The following is a 19,559-nucleotide window of genomic DNA, read 5'->3' as shown; positions in this document are numbered from 1 at the left end:
TCAGATTATTTGCAGACAGATTTATGTCTTCCTCTGGGTTTTCTTTTGCTGAGTTTCCCATTACATTTTGCCTCTTCTCGTGTTCTTATCTGCCTCTTGCTTTATGCTTCCTTCATCAGCTGTATTGCTGTTACTTCTTGGTATTTCATGAGCAACACTGATGGTTTAGGAAGAGCAAATCATACAACTAATTTTTTCACCACTTGGAAAAAAGCATTGTCCAGTGAGAAGAGGCAGAAAGGATGGTTAAAATTCTCTGGCTGCTTAGAAGGGGAAAGCTAGAGGGAGGTGGTCTGCTAAATGCATCTTTCTTTCTTCACAGTCTCTTGCAAGACAAAAGCAGATGTACTGTTTCTGCTAATGCCACATTATTCTGGGATAGGAAGCCTACAGTTGGTCTTGATCACTTCTTGTGGGGTTTTGTATTGGCGCTGCACAGTGTCTTGATCTTCATTAGTGTGGTAACTCTGGTTGTATAATCTGTGTTGTGCTGTGGGTGCTGATACACCTGAGTTTGTCCAGCAGAAAGCATCTCGTGTCTGGCAGAGCCACTGTGGAACTGTAGCCAGCAAAGTCTCTTTTCCTTTCACTGCTGTTCTCCTCAAATGTGCAAGTCTGATTGGGTTCAGGGGAGCAAGTTTGGTTTGTGTGGCCATGTCAGTATTGTGCCCCTTTGTGCATCCTGCAGTGCTGCAGATCTTACACCCTTCTTGTCTGGGATGAAAGTTCATTATATTTGCACGTGTTTAATTCTTGTAGTGCTTTTAACCCTAGACCTGACTTCTAATATTGAAGCAGCATGGATATAGGGACTGGCAGAGCACAAAAAAAGACAAAACAATCTAAGAAATGAGCTTTAACAAGTTGTATAGCATCAAAACCTCAGGGGAGTCAAGATGTTAGTGTGGTTTTTTTGTGGGGTGAGGGAGGATGGGCATTATCCTGTACTGCCTCTTCTTGGAAAAAAAGCACCTGTCCTGCTTGCCATTCATCAGTGACCTGGAGGAGGCAATGGAGTGTGCCCAAATTGCAGGTGACACCCAATTGGGCAACAGTCAATATGCTGGAGGCTGCTCATTCAGAGGAACCCAGATAGGCTGCAGGACTGGGCCAACAGGAACCCTGTGAAACTCAACAAGGAGAAACACAAAGTCCTATGTTAAGAGTTACTGAATGCAGGAGTCCTTTTTCCTCTGTTTTCCTATGCTTGTTCCTTCCCAATCTTCCTTGCTGCCTTCCCCTGAATATCACACAAGTCTCATACAGTCCTACTTGCTCATCCCTACCATTCCATAGTGAGTCCCATAGCTCTGTAGGCATTAGTCCCCCTTGGTGGGAAAGGTGATCCGGGCTCTGTGGAATCTCATTGGGGGCTTACAAAACTCAACTGAGTAAAGCCTTGAGCAGCGTAGTTCTACTTGTAGCTGACCCTGTTTTCAGCGAGAGGTTGAACTGGAGACCACCTGAGGTCCTTTCTGACCTAACATCCAGTTATTCTCAAAGTTGCTGCCAAACTATAAATAAATAAATTCTGAATTGTTCACTCTGTTTGCATATAATGTGCTAACAATAATCTGTATTTTAAATCTGCATATTGCAGTCTTGTTCTGGCTGTTGATGATACTTTAGTTATTTGGTAGATGAGCAAAATACTTCCATTTCTGAATCACTCCTTTCTCAAATCTAGAGAGTTGTTTAATATTTGCCATTGTTAGTGAATTGTTTGGTCTGTGTCAGAGTTTGTTGTTAGGGTGGTGGTTTGGTCTTTTATTTATTTGTTTGTTTTAAATAGAGTGTTAGCATTAGAAACTAGAGTTGGTCTCTGTATTGTCTCTCAAAAATGATTTTGCTAAATCAGTGTAAGAGACTTGTCAACATTGTGGACAAATTTTAAACAACAGTTACACTATTTTGTTCAGACATTACAAACAGTGGTTAAAATGTGCCACTATGGCATACTATTGTGTGCTGGATTTCTTTATTTTTTCCTCCAGAGAATCAAATGTGTATTAGCGATACTTCAGGTATGAGCTGTAAGGCAAATTCTGTCCTACGGCTTCTAAACCAGGACTTCTTAAATTTCAACTATGTGATTAAATTCAGGAATCTGTTCACTGTGTGCTGTGAATGAACACATTATGGTTCTGGTTTCGTAAGTTAGCTTTTAAAAACTGCTTTAGATGTTCTGCTTTTATAGCTGACTCTGGCCTTATTTTCAGAGGGGGGGAAATTCCTGATTGAATAATATTTGTGTTCCTAAATAGACATTGGCTACCTTACTTACACAGTAGAGATTCAAAATCACAGTGGTCTGCATTCTGGACCAGTGTCAGAGCAATACTGTTGGACTGAGATCAGTAATGTTGTAAGTACTTGGAAAACATAGAGGTCTGGATACCAATGTTTTGCACCAGTGGGAGTCTGGAATGAGAAGTCTTGGAGACACACGTACTTTTGCAATTACGTTCACTTGCTGATGCATGAGGGCTGTGGCTGTGCTATGTGTAGGTGCAGTACCACAAAACATTCACATAGGTAAGACTTCCAGCACCAAGACAGTTTGTGCATACTATGGCTACTATTTAACCAGAGTTCTGTTGGTTGAGTGCATAAAAAGCTCTTTAAGATTATTTTTTTTTTAATTATTAAAAGTTGATGGTGATTCTGAGATGATTTTTAAGGGTGTGGCAACAGCACTGGCATACCAATGGGCTTGAAACACTAACGTGCAAATTTGTGAGCTTCCGTGCTATTATGGTCATCGTGGCATAAGTAGCACACAGGAAGATGAGAATGACAAATCATAGAATGGTTAGGGTTCGAAAGGACCTTAAGATCATCTAGTTCCAACGTAAATGGATCTGAATTTGCTCTTTCCAGGATGTACAGGACCACAGTACTTGATTATTCTGTTGATGTGTTCACATAAGTCAGTGTGTCTGTAGCGTGGCTTCCTCAGAACAGCTGTTTCTTCTGTCAAAGTCAGTGCAGCTCAAAATTTTATCATGATGTTTACATTTTCATCAACAAACTTTTTAGTCATCACTCCTATCTCAATACAGGATTAATATATCCTCATCTAATGTCATCACCGGTTCATTGTGGCAAAGGACTAAAGCAATCATTTTGTTCATCAATAGTGATATATTAGCTGTATAGGGTTTTACTTTGAAATTCCAGAAGAACAGAATAGTGCAAGAGCCGTGTTTTGATATTTATCAGTGCTGTAAAAGTTACTTATTAGGTTCTTTTATAAGACAACAGAGATTGTTTCCTTCCGTGTTGGGTATTTAAAGCACAGAGTGAAAGATCAGCAGTGTTTTCCCCCCCCGCCAAATGATGCTCTTGATAAAGTTCTCGCTTTCTGCCCTCTACTGAGCACAGGCTCCACACCCAATCACCCTAATAACATACAGGGCCGCATACTGACTTTTGAAGATGTATGTTGTTTTCTGCATTCTCTCTTTCCAGATTTTGTTTTGATGGAAACCATGAGATGCTTCAGAGCTTCATGGCAGTAGGACTAAGTCCACAGACTTTTTTATTCAGAGGGGAAAATGTCAGATTTTTATTTATCTTGACAAAAGTAAGGTTTCTTTAGAGAGACAGTCCATTCTGAGTGTTTCTGATCTGGTCTCCATCACTGTGCTTGAGCATTTTAAGGCTGGGTGGAAATCGTTGCCATAATCATCTTCTGTTAAAGGTCTCTCCTTTTTTTGTCCTTTCTGTTTCAGATTTAGCCTTGGAATCTAATCCATCTGATCATCCCAGAGCAAGCACAATTTTCCTGAGCAAGTCTCAAACAGATGGTAAGCTAAGTTTTTTCCAATTTAAAAAAAGGCAGGAGAAAATCTGGAAAAACAACTGTTTATTTTAATTATACGTCTCAAACATTTATATTACTTCAATTCTTTCAAGGCATAGGGATTAATAATTTGTGTGTTTACACAGAAATATATTTGTAGGCTGCTTTACTCAACACTTAAAATCACTCGTTCTTCTGAACACCTAAATATCGGGAGATTTCAGAGTCTGGATCCTAGTAGTCTGAGGGAGCAAGGCTTTCTTCACTAGTGTAATTCAAGCTTCAAGTAGTGGTTGTATTTTTATGACCAAGGACTGTTTTAAAAAATGCTTCAAATTTAAAAAAAATATATAAAAAATCAAAGGACAGTTTTCTGTAAGGAATAATAAGCCTAAGCCATCAGTCTATATCAGTTGCTTTTGACTATGTTGTTTTAAACTGTTTGAACAGGTTTCAGTAGCATAATTATTCTTGAATCTTGGTTTTAATTACATGGATGTATTGGGATTTTCAGTTTCTTTGCAGAGCCCTTGTTTACTTGATAAAGCAAATTTTGAACAATTACTATAGCTTGTGCATTCCAAAATGCTGCTAGAAAGTAGAGGCATTTCTGTATTGCACAAGTAAAAAAGAATTCTGACAACAGTAAATTTCAAAGTTGCAATTAAAAAGGAGTTTAAGATTATTTTTTAAAATGCTTCTGTTCCTTTTATAGTTGATTCTTGAAGAAATTTTTTCTAAGCTGTTTTTCTAAGACAGTGTTGCACTTGAGATTGAGCATATCGTGGAAAGCAGCAGAGCATCTTCTACCTTGGCATAGCTTTGCCCCAGAAAAGTAGAATTATTTTGACAGGTCTGTCAGTTGCAGTCCTGCTGTTCAGTTTTATGGCAAGTAGTAAAATTGTCAGTTGTATCAACTTCACAATGCTCAGATAATCTGTGAGCAGTGGAAATAAGCACTAGCATGATTTTCCAGAAGAGGTGGTATCAAAGAAATTTTAGTTCTCTTTCCTTGAGGCTTCTAAGGTCCGTCTTCAAACAGAGAGAGAATCTGACCTGCACATTTCAAACACCTCTTAGATGAGCACTGTTTAAGTTGCAGTTAGCCAGTTGACATAGTTGTTGAACACTGTAGTGCAGCTTTACTGTGCGGCCTTTCAGCCTCATTGCAAATAACATTCAAATTACATGAACATCCTTCTTGGGGGTGGTATTGCTTTTAAATATGATTTAGTATTCTTCAAATGTAGTACATTGAAATGTATACGCTTGTGTTCATGTACAAAAATGGTCTGCTAGGTGAGATGGTATCTATTGAACTATTCTCTGAAGTTTGTATTAGTTGGATGAATTGATTTTTACCAGTTATGTTTATGAACAACTCAGGCAGAATAATTTCTTTTCAAATTTCACTGGATCTTCTTTCGTTAACCTTCCGTAGAAGTAATAGAATTAATATAAGTAACTTCTCTCTCACTGAGATCTTATCAGGATTATGAGTTTTCATTTATGCAAAAAGAAGAATTTTGGATACTCTCTTCCAATTGTTAATTTTTCTAAGTATGTAAGAGAATGTGTCCTGCTATCAAGTGGTCATGATCTGAGATCAAACCTTTAGAGTAGTCACCTGTCCAGGCGGGTCACATATATACAGCTTTCCACGTTTGCAACTTTCAGTTCTCCTTTAAGAGCACTGGTTTACTGTTATAGCTGGAAGTTACACCTTACAGTCCTTTTGAAAAGCTGACACAGTTTACAATGACCAGATAACATGGTTGCATTTATATGATAAATAGGCATAGCTTGTGCCAGCATCTTCTGTAGAATGAAATAGGTTTTTACTTTTTGCTGTGTAATAGGAGTGAGAACATGTATATAATGTTGGCACCCCACTTCCTCCTTGTGTCTCTTTGGCAGGTTCAGTGTGTGATGTTTTTACTTCTGATGGCTAAGTGTTTGCTGTTGGATGTTGGACATCATTGTCTATTTGAATTACCTGAAATAATCCAGTTTTTCGTGATGCACAGCATCTTCAAAGCTGAGACATTTTTCTCTTAGTGGGATGGGTAGAAGTAGTTCTTAAATGTGCATGTAGACAGTTGGAGGTAGCATGTAGTTTACTAGCTTGATAAAACTCAGGTTTTTTTCCTCAAACTGCTTTTCCAGACACCTACGGTCAAATTTGAAACTTCTAATACTCGTGTACGTCAGAAGACTAGGTTAATAGAATGACTTCATAAATGTAAATTGGGGTTGTATCTTAGAAACCTTTCAGTTCACATTCTTTCTCCCTCTTTCTAGTGCGAGAGAAGAGGAAGAGTAACCACATCAATCATGTAAGTAAAACAAATTCTTAGTGTGCTATATAGATGATGTTACCATACTGGGAGAAAGACGATTCAAGAAAACAGCTGTGGCAGTTCTCGGTAGATAGTCCTACACATGCTCCAAATCCTCCTTAGCAAGATAAAACTGAATTACTTCTTTGTCTCTAAAAAATAAACAGGCAGGCACAGCATCACAGAGCATAGAATGGCTGATGTCAAAAGAGTAAGACCGATTTATTTTTTTTGTTGTATCAGTCTTGAGCATTTCATAACAGTAAAGGAGAAAATATAAGTCAAACTGCCTACTGTGGTTTTTTTAAACAAATTAAACTGGACTAATTTCTCACCTAAGATGACAAGTCTTAAATGACTTGCTGTTTGAGCATCACTGCAGGACTTATTGTGAGAAATGTATTCAGTGTGAAAAGAGAAGATGAACAAACATTATCATCAGCATGATAAACAAAAGATAACTTATTAGTTTTAAAATCTGAAATGTGCTCTAAGCTTCTTCTGCAAATACTAGTTGGTTTTGACACTTCATTTACAAAAAAAAAAACAATCCCAAAAATACCCACAAACAAAAAAAAAAAAAAAAACCCACCACAAAAAAGAGATGCAGTGTCATTAATAAGTGCATAAAAAAATTACTGACTAATAAAGAATGGAAGTTATTAACACAAAGCTTAAAAAATACTGCCTACCAAAGTGCTTACTGATAAGTTACTGGTAAGATAATGATACTTCAAGTCTGTTGTATTTAGTATGATTATGGGGGGGTGGATCCTATTTTTTATTCCTTTTCTTTCTATTTCAGTTCCAGTTCCAGCTTTAGTCTGCCAGCACCCAGGTGAAATGTGATTGCATTGTTTTTGCTGGCAAACTTCATCTGGAATGGGAAATATTCCCAGGCAGCCATTGCTGGGTAAAGGGTGCCACCATTTTCATTTGGAAGACTTTCAAGGTTTTAGACAAGGGATTTAAAAAGATTCTGGCAAAAACTAACAAATCATAAATTGCTTGATTAAAATCCTCCCTCAACTATGACGTGCTAGCTCTAGTGCAAGGCATTCTCTAAAAATGTTCAGGGAAGCCTGACTTAGCACTATATAGGAAGATTTCTTACAGTATAAAATCTACAGGATTAGGGTACATGATGGAACATATTGCTAGCTCTAAATAGTAAAAGTAAGGGTCATAGTAGTACATTATTTCCAGATTGCAGACACTAAACAAGACATGAGTGAAGAAGTTTGGGGGTTTTTTTACTAAAATATAACAAGACAAAACCCAAAATGCAAAAATATCTTTACATGGAACGATACTGGATAACCAGAAAATGTAAAGGTATAGGACATAAAAAGGGAGATGATGATTATGGAGTCACAGGGAAATCTAATATGATGTCATAATCATGACAGGGAAAACAGACTTGAACTGCAAGAATTGAATGGAGGAGAACTGGGAAAATTGGAGGACTTGCTACTTTAGCTGCAGCTATTTTCTCTGAAAATTACTTATCTAAAACCATCATGTTGTACGTTACAAGGGATATTTATAAACCCATCTTGCACAAAGGGTATCCTCAGGAACTTGATGGCTACAGGGTAGCTTACATAGCAGGAGCAATCATCTACAAAGACCTCCTCTCAGTAACTACTTGAGGTGTAAAGCCAGTATTCAGTGTGGTAAACCAAAGCTTACAGAATCCCTGTCCTTGAATGTATTTCTATTCTCTTTGTTTTTTCCTAAGGTTTCTCCTGGGCAGCTTACAAAAAAGTACAGCTCATGCTCAACAATATTTATAGATGACAGCACCGTCAGTCAACCTAACCTTAGAAGCACAATAAAGTGGTAAGAACCATTTGTCATCAACAAGGGGCTGAGTAGCATTGCAAGGTTTATTTGGGATTTTGTGGTGGTCTTGTCTGTTCCAAAGCCAGTTGCACACTTGAATGAGAGGAGCATGGCACTGCTTATTCAGGTTGGTCATGGAAGGGGTGTAGAGGTCTGGTTAATGATGACTGCTTATTTTAGTTACAGACCTAACGTACTGTTGTGTTTAAAAGTAGTTATTGTGCACTTAAGAATCTGAGGCAGTGCAGAAGTGTCAGCATTTTGGGGTTTAAAAGTGTATGTTGGGGTGGGGAGCTTAAAGGCTTTGCTTTGAAAGCCAAATCCAGAAACTCTCGATCTGGGAAAACTTTAAATGGATTTTGTATAGAGTTGCCAGGAAAGTTTGCAGGAGTGTGTTTGGTACTTGCCAGTGGTATTAGTCTGCCCTCTAGTTGCGGATAACAGTATGTTGCTGATTTTGGTTTTAGTTCTAGCCGGTCTACTTTTTCTTCATAAGTGAGTTTGATAATTATTTAGTCTTCTTGGTTCTCCAGTGGAAATGGCTGTTTGCCCTGTTGTTCTGGGTACCACACGGTCAGTTCTTTGTGCACAGACAATAACAGCCGAGAACTGAGAAGAGAATTCTACTGTGCTTGAAGGGAAAGGAAGGCAAAGTAGCTTCAGGCCCAGAAGGCTTTACTGTTTTAACAGTTAGTAAAGTTTGGAAATGTCTAAGTTGATTTGTAGCTTTAAAGTTTGGTTTCAAACACAGGTATCTAGCATGTCACTCCTTTTCTAGAGAAGAAAGAACTTAAAAGATGGTGCTTGTGCCATTTTGAAGTGGTCTACATCTGGTAACAGATCAGAGCTTGCCCATGATGGATTCCTGTGATGGCCATGTTCCTGTTATCACTGCCAGCAAAGAATCTGAAATTTGGCCACAGTAGATAAGCACCAATATGAAATCTGTTGCCTTACGTGACTCAGCAGAGACCGAGATGTGGTGTTCTTTCCTTCTTGCTCCACTAGAAGGATTATGCTGGCATAGTATCATCTTTATTATTTTCTTTTTTATTAGGCAGCCCTAAATTAGACAGCCAGGGATACAGAGTTAAAACATTAGCAGAATCTCTACAATTGTATATGTAACATCATACAGAACTTTTATTATATTTTAGTTGTGAATAGTCCATATTTTCAATAAATGTTGCCTAATCAGGCAATGAAGGTGTATGTTTAAAATGTGGCATAACATTTATTTTATGGCACAAGTATCTGCACAATGAACATATGAGCAGTTTGGCTAGCAAATTTGATTTGGCCAGTTTCTCTTCAGGCAGGTAAATGAATGTGGAAGTAAGCCAATACATAATGGATTCTGAACATTTTGCCCTGAATAACAGCTTTTGCAGTGAATAACGTGCTCAGAATATGCTTTGTTAAGTCTTTTCTTTCTTTCTCCTTTTTTAGTGTAACATTAGCAATATTCTACCATATAAAGAACAGGTGAGTGAACTTTTTTTTCTGAAATACAACAACTTTCTTTTTGAGCCAGGGATGGTAGGGTCTTGGTCACTTCAGTAACAGCTAGTTGAAAAATCTGGCACTTCATGTTGCATCTGCTTTCTCTTTGCATCTGCTATCCCTCTTCAGCTGATATGGAAGGGTCAGTAATACACCCATCCAATAGCACATGCTGCATTGAGAATGAAGCATAAAAAGACAAAACAGGAGGAGCACAGAAAATGCACGTAACTCACCACAAATCAGCCTTTGGACTTCGTTTAGCTTTTCCTGAATACAGAGGTATAGATTAGTATTGATGGGTGAAGGAACACTCAGTCCCATGCACAAATAACCCTTGCCATTATAGCTAGTTACAGTGTATGCTTCAAAATTACAGGTGCCTTTTTGAAATAAATGCTATTATTGAGCCAGTTTCACATTTTAAGGGAGAACTAAGCATAATATGAAAACATGGATAGCAATTCTTTGTTTAGCTTCTTACATATTCAGCTCTAAGATCTCATCATTAAATGCTTTGCAAAAATACAAGTTAACTTCATATCATATTACAGGAGAAGCTGAGCTATGAAATATATCTCTTTATCCACTTTAATGAATAATACTTTCTAGTGGAGCATAGCATTACCAAATAATTCTTGTTGCTAAAACAGAGATTTTTACTTTGTAGAGATTCTGACAGATCATTGGATATTTTTGATGAAAAATCTCATCCTCTCACAGTAAGTGTAATTTTTGATCCTCTGAATGTGTATCAACATACATATTTTTTAACATCTTGGATTTTTGTATTGTGTAAGTCATAAAAATGTCTTAGCACTAGGGCACAGTCAAATGGATCTTAAGTTGTGTCTGTATATGTAATACACAGTGCAAACAGTGTTCTCTGGACTGTTGATATCAACTAGATCATGAACAGGACCCAGTCCTTCTAAGTGTTGCAAAGTAAATTTGGTTTTCTATCCTTTGACTATAAATAGAAAGGAAGCACCTGATGATTCTTGCCTATTTTGTATCCAGACCTTCTTGTCTAAGTACTTTCTTCCCCTCTTCAACACTTCTTTAATTAAAAGTCTTTCCTATTTATTTAGGAAGACGTGGTTAATGTGTGTAACCTTTTAAATGACTGCAAACAAGAGAACATAGTACATGAAGCATCTTGCAAAGTCAGAGACAGTGAGTTTGGTCTTTTAGAAGACTGAAGGCAAAATTTTAAAGCTAGTATGATTCTAATGTGACTGTTCCTGGTGCACCTTTTAAGACAGTCTTTAAGATGCAAAACCTCAATATAGGCAAGCTCAAGTGTAGAGTGTCCAGTTTGATCACTACCAGCTTAATGACTGTCCTACAGAACCTTTGTTTTTCATTTGGAATTGATTTAGCAAAGGTCTAGTGGCTTCAAAAATTCGGTTTGCTCAGGGACTTACCTGAGTGAATGCAGCTTAATCTATCTATCTCACAGATTTAGCTTGTTATTTCAAGTGTGTTAGAGTTTCATCCCTAAAAGTGACCCATTGTGCTAGGAATTGTACACTGAATAAATACAACTCTTTACTCAATGAAAATAATGAGCTTCAGAAGAGCTATATGGAAGAGTTCCTGCATGGATTGTGGTGCTTCAAGAGAAAAGTCTGATCCAAAACTGTTTTGATTACCTGAATCTGTTGTTTCACATGGAAAATTGTTTATGTAAGATGAACTCCACTTCATCAGACAATTTCTTTTCTTTATTTACCAACCTGGTATCTTTTGACCCTATGACACAGCCTACCTCCTATTTAATGAGTATGACTATTGGAAAATCCTCATGTCCTTTAGGGAAACACTTAAAGGTCTCTTCTATCTTACTGCAATATACAGGCAGAAATGTAGTAGGGCTGTGTGTCATACTTCTGAGGGGAAAGATACAAATGGTTTGTTAGTTTCTCTAGCAATGGGGTTTTTGCTGGGTACCTACAGTTCCTTCAGAAAGGTTAATTACATGGAAGACGTCTTTGAACACCTTTAAAGATTCAGTCACAAGGAGTCCAAATCCAGGCTCTATTGACCCTAATACGAGAAGTAACAAATCCCAAGTTACCAGCATCACAGAGCTTAGTCACAAATACCAGTCCTTTCCTCCTCAGTTCCAGCCAGGAAATACATACTTCCAGCTTTTGTACTGCTCATAGTGCAGGAATTATGCAAGAGGGATCCTGATCATGTTATTCCTACTTCTATTCAGTGAGAAGAAGCAAGCATGTGTGGCTGTTGTTTAAAGTCAGTGTTAAGTAAGCTAGATTTTCAGTAATTGAGAGAACTTTCTTTCAGCGGGAAGAAGTTCCGGATGACTATTACAAGCATGACCCTGATCACAAGCACATCTACCGGTTTGTTCGGACACTTTTCAGTGCTGCACAGCTGACAGCTGAATGTGCAATAGTGACGCTGGTAAGAGATGACTGATTATTGAACTTGAGCTTTTGGAAGACTTTTATTTTCTTCCCCTCAATGAGTGAACTGGGCTGAACTGACATTTAAACTCTTACAATATCTCATGAAACCTTGTTAATAATGAAGACCTTCTACAAGTGAGTTTTAGAAGATTTCTAAGTAGTCACAGAAGTGGTTAATTAAAAAGGAACTTACTTTTCTGTATACGAATATGTAATGCTTAATTACTTGTCCATTCACACCGTTTCATAACGTGTAACTTGATGAAGAACCTTGAGAAAGGCAGAACAATGGAACACCATAAACAGTGGGGTATAATGAGATCAGACACAAAGACATCTTTCATTTCAGTTGTGTGGAATGGAAAAATGGGAGTTTGAGTTCATATTTACCAGAATAGTACAAGTAACGCTGTCTAAGGGGTTGAGGATCAGTAGTGTAGGAACTCCAGAAGGCAAACGTTCTCATTATTAAGGTCTTCAATTATTGCCACCTTTCTATCAAACTTTTTTTTACTCAAACAATGAGTCTGCAGCTTTTTTCGCCAGACGACACAGAGGCGCTTGGGACGTAAGAACAACAGTAAGAAAACAGTCTCATTACAGTTTGTTGTTTGGTTTTAGAAAGCAAGCTGGATATAAAAAAATTATTACAATACTGATTATGTATATACACACAAATATATGAATGCATATACAAATATGTATATGAAGGGAAGGAAAAAAACACAACCTGTATAATTGCTGCACTAAACAATCTTTTAAACTGCACTATGTGGCGTACTAGCCTTCAGTCTCCATTGTGGCTTCTTTCTGAGAAACAGTCTGAAAGGAGAACAGAAGAGAACTGTCACCAAAAGACAATGTGGAAATTAAGCAAACTCAGCTTGAAGGACTCTCTTTAATACGGAAACAAGTCATTGAAAAGGCCGAATAGTTAGAAACGCTAAAAGTACTTCGAGGATTTTGCTTTTGCAAAGACATGGATGCAATTTTAACAGAACAAGATGATAGCTAACCCCGGGCGATCTAGCCAGCTATTTACAAAAAAGAGAGTTAAAGTGGATTTTACCGCTAGATGGCTCTGTTACTATAGGAACACCTTTAGTTCACTTGAAGGCTACAAGCAGAGGATGGAAAGAAAAGTGCGGAGACCCTAGTAACAAAGATTGATCCTGCCCTTAGACCTGCACCCACTAGTTTATCTGGACTTAGTTGAGGGAACAGAACATTAAATTCAACTGTCCAGATTTGAAAGTGCAAATTACTGTGTTGTTCATTACAAAGGTGTGACATAGTGGAAGACTTTTAAGGAAGGGACTGATTCAGTGTCTGTGGGCTGATCTGAGATTACATGGGAGGAATAAGTAAAAGACCAAGATATATCTTTAGCCTTGGGTATCTTTCACTATCTAAGCAGTTGCTGATGTAGATGAAAGCAGAGGGTGACGCTGTTGTAGGTGAAGGATTGAAGTCTCTTGACAGAATGAAGTAGGAATAGCACTATAACACCTCTCATTGTGGAAAGATGATTAATGCAAATTAATGCATCTTTGTCCCATGCCTAGAGATCACAGTGCAGGTTTTAGCACTTCCTATTAAGCTACAAGTGCTGAACCTTAAACGTGATGAAAGGCAAGTGTGATGTTGAGTGATTTACTATCCCAGATAGGCCCTAATGAAAACTTGTCAATGACCGCATGACTTGGTGATGGAAAGAACTCTGTCAGTGTCTCCCTGAAACAGCAGTGCTCACTGCTTGCTCAGAACTGATTCTTCAGTATCTTTATTGTATACCTTGGTAGTCCAGTTCTTGTGTTATAATAAAAAAATGGAATCTGTAACTCCTGAAAGGTTGGATTCTAAAGTGGAAGTAGTAATCACTAATACTTACTTTGACATACTTAATGGTAATGGGATAAAATAGTAATACTGGACTGGCATGCTTGCTGCTCAGAACTCAGTTCCAGGTCCTAACTGCACACCTAAAGCTGTTTGTTGTTTGTTTTGGTTTTGGTTTTTTTTTTCCCTTTCTATAGGTTTATTTGGAAAGGCTTTTAACCTATGCAGAGATTGACATATGCCCTAGTAACTGGAAGAGGATAGTCCTAGGAGCTATTCTGCTGGCTTCTAAAGTCTGGGATGACCAAGCTGTGTGGAACGTGGATTATTGCCAAATATTGAAGGACATCACTGTTGAGGACATGTAAGTTGCAAGGTTTGGGTAATCTGCAGTGGTGGGGTTTGGGCGTTTGGGTTGTTTGGGTCAATGGGGTTTGATGGGGTTGGTTTCTTTTGAATGGCAGTTGTTGGGATCATACTGGAAAAATGTTTGTCTCTTGTGCTATGATATATGTACATGTTGTATATCTGGTGTCCAGGCTCATTCCCTTTTTTAACCTAGCAAACTTTGGATAACCCTACTTTGAGACAAATCTGTATTAGTATTTCTAATGACTTGGGTGAGTAACTTCGCAGTTAGTTTTCTGTTCCTTCTTTCCCCAAGTAATGAACCATGGGACTGGCTGCTTGTTTCCAGTATTTCTTTTGCATTGGTATAACTCTAAAGTGCCCAATTCATAGTCTTATCAACATTCTTCTGTCAAAGGAAAAAAGTGAACTAAATTTGTTCCCTGCCTTTTCTGGTTTAGAATTTGAAAAACTGCAAGGTAAGCCATAACTTGTGACTTTTGTGTCTGCTCTTGTGTCCAGCTAAGGCCTAAGTATCTCAAGGTCTGAATTCCTAGCTGCTGCTGGCAGGCAGGTGTCATTTGTGTTGGGATCTGTCACTGCATGTGTTACATCCAGCTGCTGCTACAGCTCATTCTCTTTGGATGAGTTCTTAGACATGCCTGAGAACAAAATCCTCAGTCTTACTACTGCTTGTTTATGTAAGGCTGATCCTTGTATATATTCCTGTCTCAGATGTAGATTTCAGCTTTTTAGGAATTTTGAATCTACTGTCTTGTCTTGGTGCCTTAAGCCCTGCAATTTCTGCAGTTTCAGAGGATGTTCATCCTTGTGGCTCTGGGCTCATACTACAGGCTGGAGGCATGTTTATGTAGTGTGGATTTGGCCATTAGATATTGTGTTAAATTCCTTCTTGCAAAGTTTCATGTCTGAGAGCTTTGAGATGTCAATATTATTGTTTTAATTCTATTTGCCAGCTTCTTCCCCTGTTTCCCTTGTTATCACAGTGGTAGAAGTGCTAGAAGGCTAGCTTACTATCAGGCTTTCTGGTCTTTATGATCTCTATGATAAGTTTTATGTAGTGTTGAGTTTTATCACGCAGCTGTGCTGTAACTGAGCATGTGTCCAGGCCTACGTAGTAACAGCCAGTTCTAGTACAGGAGCAGACTGAGGTGGCAGAGGTTTGCACACAGTGCTGTAAGGCTACCTATGTGAGAGGGTCTGTTCCTGCCCCAGGCTCTCTTCCCTGGATTCAGCCTAAAGCTAATGTTTAAAATATAGTAAGTAATTATTTATCTGGGACTCTTTAGGAGGAGGAATATCCAGTTTTCTTCCCTTTGGGGGAGGGGCAGCATTTCTAAAAATGCAGGAGTTACCTGCATTAAAACACTTTTTGTTATTCAAGTTATTTCATATCACAGACCGCAAACACAGTATCTTGTTTTATACATACCCCTTGCCTGGGAGTTCTTTGTCTCCAAATGCAGGGCTGTGCCAACCCTGCTTTCAGGAAAGCGTAATTAGTGTTTTTATACAACGTGCATCTTCACTCAACCTGGCTCAGAGTGCTCATCTGTCTGAGGAACATACTTGAAGCCTTGCTGCAAATAACTCTGAGATGGCTGAAGTGGGGTCAGCAATGCTAGGAGTGCTGGAGTATACATCTTGCTCTTTTTGATGTCTCCTCTTCTAGCCCTATTTGGGACAAATCAAATTGATAGCACTGAAAATATCTGTAACAAGCAGGATGTTTATTCTCTATTGCTGATGCTGGGTCTCCTGAAATTGTCAGTACTTACAGTTTCAAAGCAGTGATGGTGATAAGGAAAATAGATTGAATTTAGGCATATTTTTTCCTCCAATTTGAAGATGGGATTTTTGTAATCCTATCTCATTTGAAATTATTTAGACCTTTGAATTTAGGTATGGGCAGAAACTCTACAACCCCTTACTGACAGTGGACATTTGGTGTACATCCCAGGCCCCACACTGCTGCAGCTTGGCAGACTCCATTGCTCCTGGGTTGGATAACATCACCATAACTGGGACTTTGGAAAACTGCTTATAATACTCAGCAAGATTAAGTTGATAAGTTTACTTCCAATTAATAGCTAGTACTATAGTTAATTGTGAGTTTTTGCACTTCCAGTATTTTTTAAACTAGTCGATGATGAGCATTAGGTATTCTGAATACAAGTGTTACTGAGAGAAAACAACTGGCAAAGGAGTTCCTTCTAACATTGGAGATGGCTGGTGATGCTGCAAATAAAATCCACCCAAAACGCCAGCAGCTCCCCAGGTAAAGGTTGCTTGGCAGGACTCAACCAGGTATCACTCCCTGGGTGGACCATTCCTGTGCAGTAAAGGCCTGTCTGCAAGCACTGACAGCAAGTTTTGTTTGTGAACTTTCTGTGGCTCTCACAAAAACTGTTAGTGGGTTAAAGTTTATTAAAGGATACGTGATCCAGGCCTCACGACTGGCAGATGAGTTCATTTGCCTTCACCTCTTCCTACTCAACATAGGTAAAAAGTGTTCATCTTATTTTTTCTATCAATCACAAGCCCTTTCTTACGTAGTTGGTTTTTTTTACTGAAATGGGGTGGCTTTTTTTTGTTTTGGTTGGGTTTTTTTTCTTTGGGGGATGTCTCTGTTTTCATTTGTTTTACTTATTTCTAATGGGGAAAAAATCAAAGGAAATTAAATAGGTATTTGGAAGTCATCCTTTGTCAAAACTTGCTTGCTTTGATGAGAGTGAATCCATAATCACTGAAAAATTAACTGTGCAGCTGCTAATCTTGCTGTGATTGCCTGTAAGGAAACACACACGCTGTCCATTCTTTTGGCTACATATATTTGTAAATAAGGCACAGAAAACACATGGGCATTATCCTTTGCCAGGTTTTAAACCACTGTTAATAGACTTGTTAATCCAATGAAGAATTGTATTTTTAAAGAATTAAAATGTATTAGCCTAGTGAGTACAAAAGGGGCAGTGAAGAGCATTTATTCATAGGGTAAATCAAGCTCTGATCAGCTGATCATCAAAACATTATCTGATTTACATTTCTATAGGCTTATGACCATATGAACAGGAAATTAATTTTGGCACTAGGTTCAATGCTACTCCACTATGCTAGAAACAAGCACAAAGCTGCTATTCATATCGAGACCCGCCATCCAATACAGGACGCAACCTGTATTTAATAATAATTTTATAATTTCCTTATTTCCCCTCCTCTGATAGGTAAAACATCTATTCTAAAAGCTCCCCAAGAGCAAGAACAACCTTGGCACTGAATTTGTGCAGCTTATCTTCTGGTGTATTCACAGTTGGCCTATACAGCTGCTAAATTCTGTTGAGGCAGGTCTGCTACCAGTAGGAACAATTGTTGAGTTAGTGTTGAACTGAACTGCTTGGTTTGGGTACCACCCGTTTCTATTGGGTTAACATGTAAAACATTGGTTTTTCCTCTCTGGAACATCTCTGGTGTAACTAACCACAGTACAGTAGCTGAAGCAGCCTTTTTCATGTCATGGTGCTCTCCCCACTTTCCTCCAAATATTTTGCCCACTGAAAACAGACGAGTGAGTAAAAACTGGACAGTGCCCTTTGACATAGTACTTTGTTATCCTGCCTAATGCTATTGAGGAGAAAATTCCTTCTCCCACCTAATGCTGCTTATTTATTTATTTATTGGAGATGAATCCATGTTGCTTCAAGAGGCTTTTTTCTGTGAGATAATAGCAGCAGCTCTTCATAGATCCATTTGTTGCCGTGGTGATCTGCCTACTCCTTTTGTTAGTCCGCCTCTACTTCAATAAACCCCCTTCCTGTTATCAGCCTGGTGAAAATGTCTGCAAGTTCTTCAGAGCTAATAAACAGCATACATCATTCCTTTCATCTGATCACTATAGTGTGGGGCCGTACGAGAGTGAGAATGGCACATGAATTGTACAGCTGCACTAATGGAACTCCGAAGAATGAACCTCCCCGGTCAGCCGAGCGAGTGCACGACAGGGCACTACCTTTCTCTCTGAGCCGGAGGTGCCAGGACTCAAAAGCTGCACCTTGTTTTGAGCACTGCTCTCTCAAAACTAATAAGGCAGAGCTCTTGATGACTATTTCAAAGTTGCTGGTTTTAAAACCAAGCTTGAGGTCTCTTCAGTGTTTTCAGCCAGCTAAAACAATCTTTCTTTCCTTTGTCTTCTGTCCCTTACACCTCCTAGGAACGAGATGGAAAGACACTTCTTGGAGCTACTGCAGTTTAATATCAATGTTCCTGCCAGTGTTTACGCCAAATACTACTTTGATCTTCGCTCCTTAGCCGATGACAATAACCTGAGCTTTCTGCTGGAGCCTCTCAGTAAAGAGAGAGCACAGAAACTGGAGGTAATGGTCTGAGATTGGCTGAGCAGGGGACTCTGTATGAGTAGTAAGAGCATCTGTTGCTAATCATGTTAAGTGGCAGTTAGAAAAACTAAAAAGCTTTTAAATTAGTATATTACAGGCTAATTTAACCCCTTTATAACTACAGTTAGCATTTCTAAAACCATGCCTAGGCTAAGCTAGTATTCTGAGGAAAGGAAGGGACAGAGATTACGGAAGTGTAGCAGATCACAAAATAAAATGGATGTTATTTTGGGAACTGTAGCTCAGCTAGGCTACTTAAGATTGAAAGGATTAGTGTCATATGTAATGGATTGTCTGTCCTTCCCTGGTGACAGTCTGTATTCCAAGCACCTAGAGACAGTCACACTCAGACCTTTCTAAATACTACCAGCTGAAGGTTTCCCACTGCATCCCACTGCACAGCTGCTTTTAGATTTAGAAGGGAGCACTCTTAACTGCTCTCATGGTTTAATAAACCATTTGTCTGGGGACAGCTGCAGAAATAATATGTTTCTTTTCACAACTTTCAGAACCTCACCTTTCCAAAGAAATGTAGCTTTAAGATAAACTTTTGGAATAGCCCCTTCTTAGGAGTCCTTCAGAATGCCCAGAGGAGTGTAAATACACATTACTGGCCCTTTCTGCTCGATGGGAAAGGCTGCTCTTCTGTGAGTCCCCGCAGCCTTCTTTGGTATGAAGGCCCATTTTAAAATAACTTGTACTTTTGCAGAGTCAGTTCCTAGTTGCTGGAGATATGTAGGACATTTTGAAAACAGCTAAATTACCTGGGTTCCCCGGCAAAATTTCTTGTTGGATCAATGCAACCTTTCATCTGTCCAGGTTTAATTGATGACTCTGCATGTTGTTTTGTTGACCTTTCAACAAAGGCATTACCGCAGGCCCTGTGTACACTGATACCATAGCCTCTTTCAAAGAGGGGTGTGCTACGGTATTCTTGCCTTTTATTGTTCCATTGTCCACCCCCAATAATTCTGCCAAGTGCCAGGTTTTTTTATTTCATCAGAAGTGGCTGAACTTTGGGAATAAGTGTGAT

General features: G+C 38.7%; 2 protein-coding genes across 4 annotated transcripts in view; one reads left to right on the top strand and one right to left on the bottom strand.

Moving 5' to 3' along the window:
• The window catches only part of CCNYL1 (cyclin Y like 1), a 33,227-nt gene that overhangs the window by 10,087 nt on the left and 3,581 nt on the right, over nt 1-19,559 (top strand). Inside the window, exons 2-9 of one of the 3 annotated variants that reach the window (XM_030488999.1) lie at nt 3,735-3,809; nt 6,107-6,141; nt 7,886-7,986; nt 9,439-9,474; nt 10,163-10,214; nt 11,803-11,922; nt 13,964-14,130; nt 18,343-18,505. In XM_030488999.1, coding sequence (XP_030344859.1) covers nt 3,735-3,809; nt 6,107-6,141; nt 7,886-7,986; nt 9,439-9,474; nt 10,163-10,214; nt 11,803-11,922; nt 13,964-14,130; nt 18,343-18,505 — 749 coding nt within the window. The other 2 variants (XM_030489001.1, XM_030489000.1) reach the window with 2 other exon arrangements.
• PLEKHM3 (pleckstrin homology domain containing M3) overlaps nt 15,698-19,559 on the bottom strand; it is a 136,744-nt gene continuing 132,882 nt past the window's right edge. The window contains exon 14 of the transcript XR_004389923.1: nt 15,698-15,809. The gene's annotated coding sequence lies outside the window, so the exon portion shown is untranslated. The remainder of the gene's footprint in view (nt 15,810-19,559) is intronic.

Source organism: Strigops habroptila, chromosome 5, assembly GCF_004027225.2.
Source record: "Strigops habroptila isolate Jane chromosome 5, bStrHab1.2.pri, whole genome shotgun sequence".
NCBI lineage: Eukaryota > Metazoa > Chordata > Aves > Psittaciformes > Psittacidae > Strigops > Strigops habroptila.
This window is presented reverse-complemented; position numbering and strand designations above follow the sequence as displayed.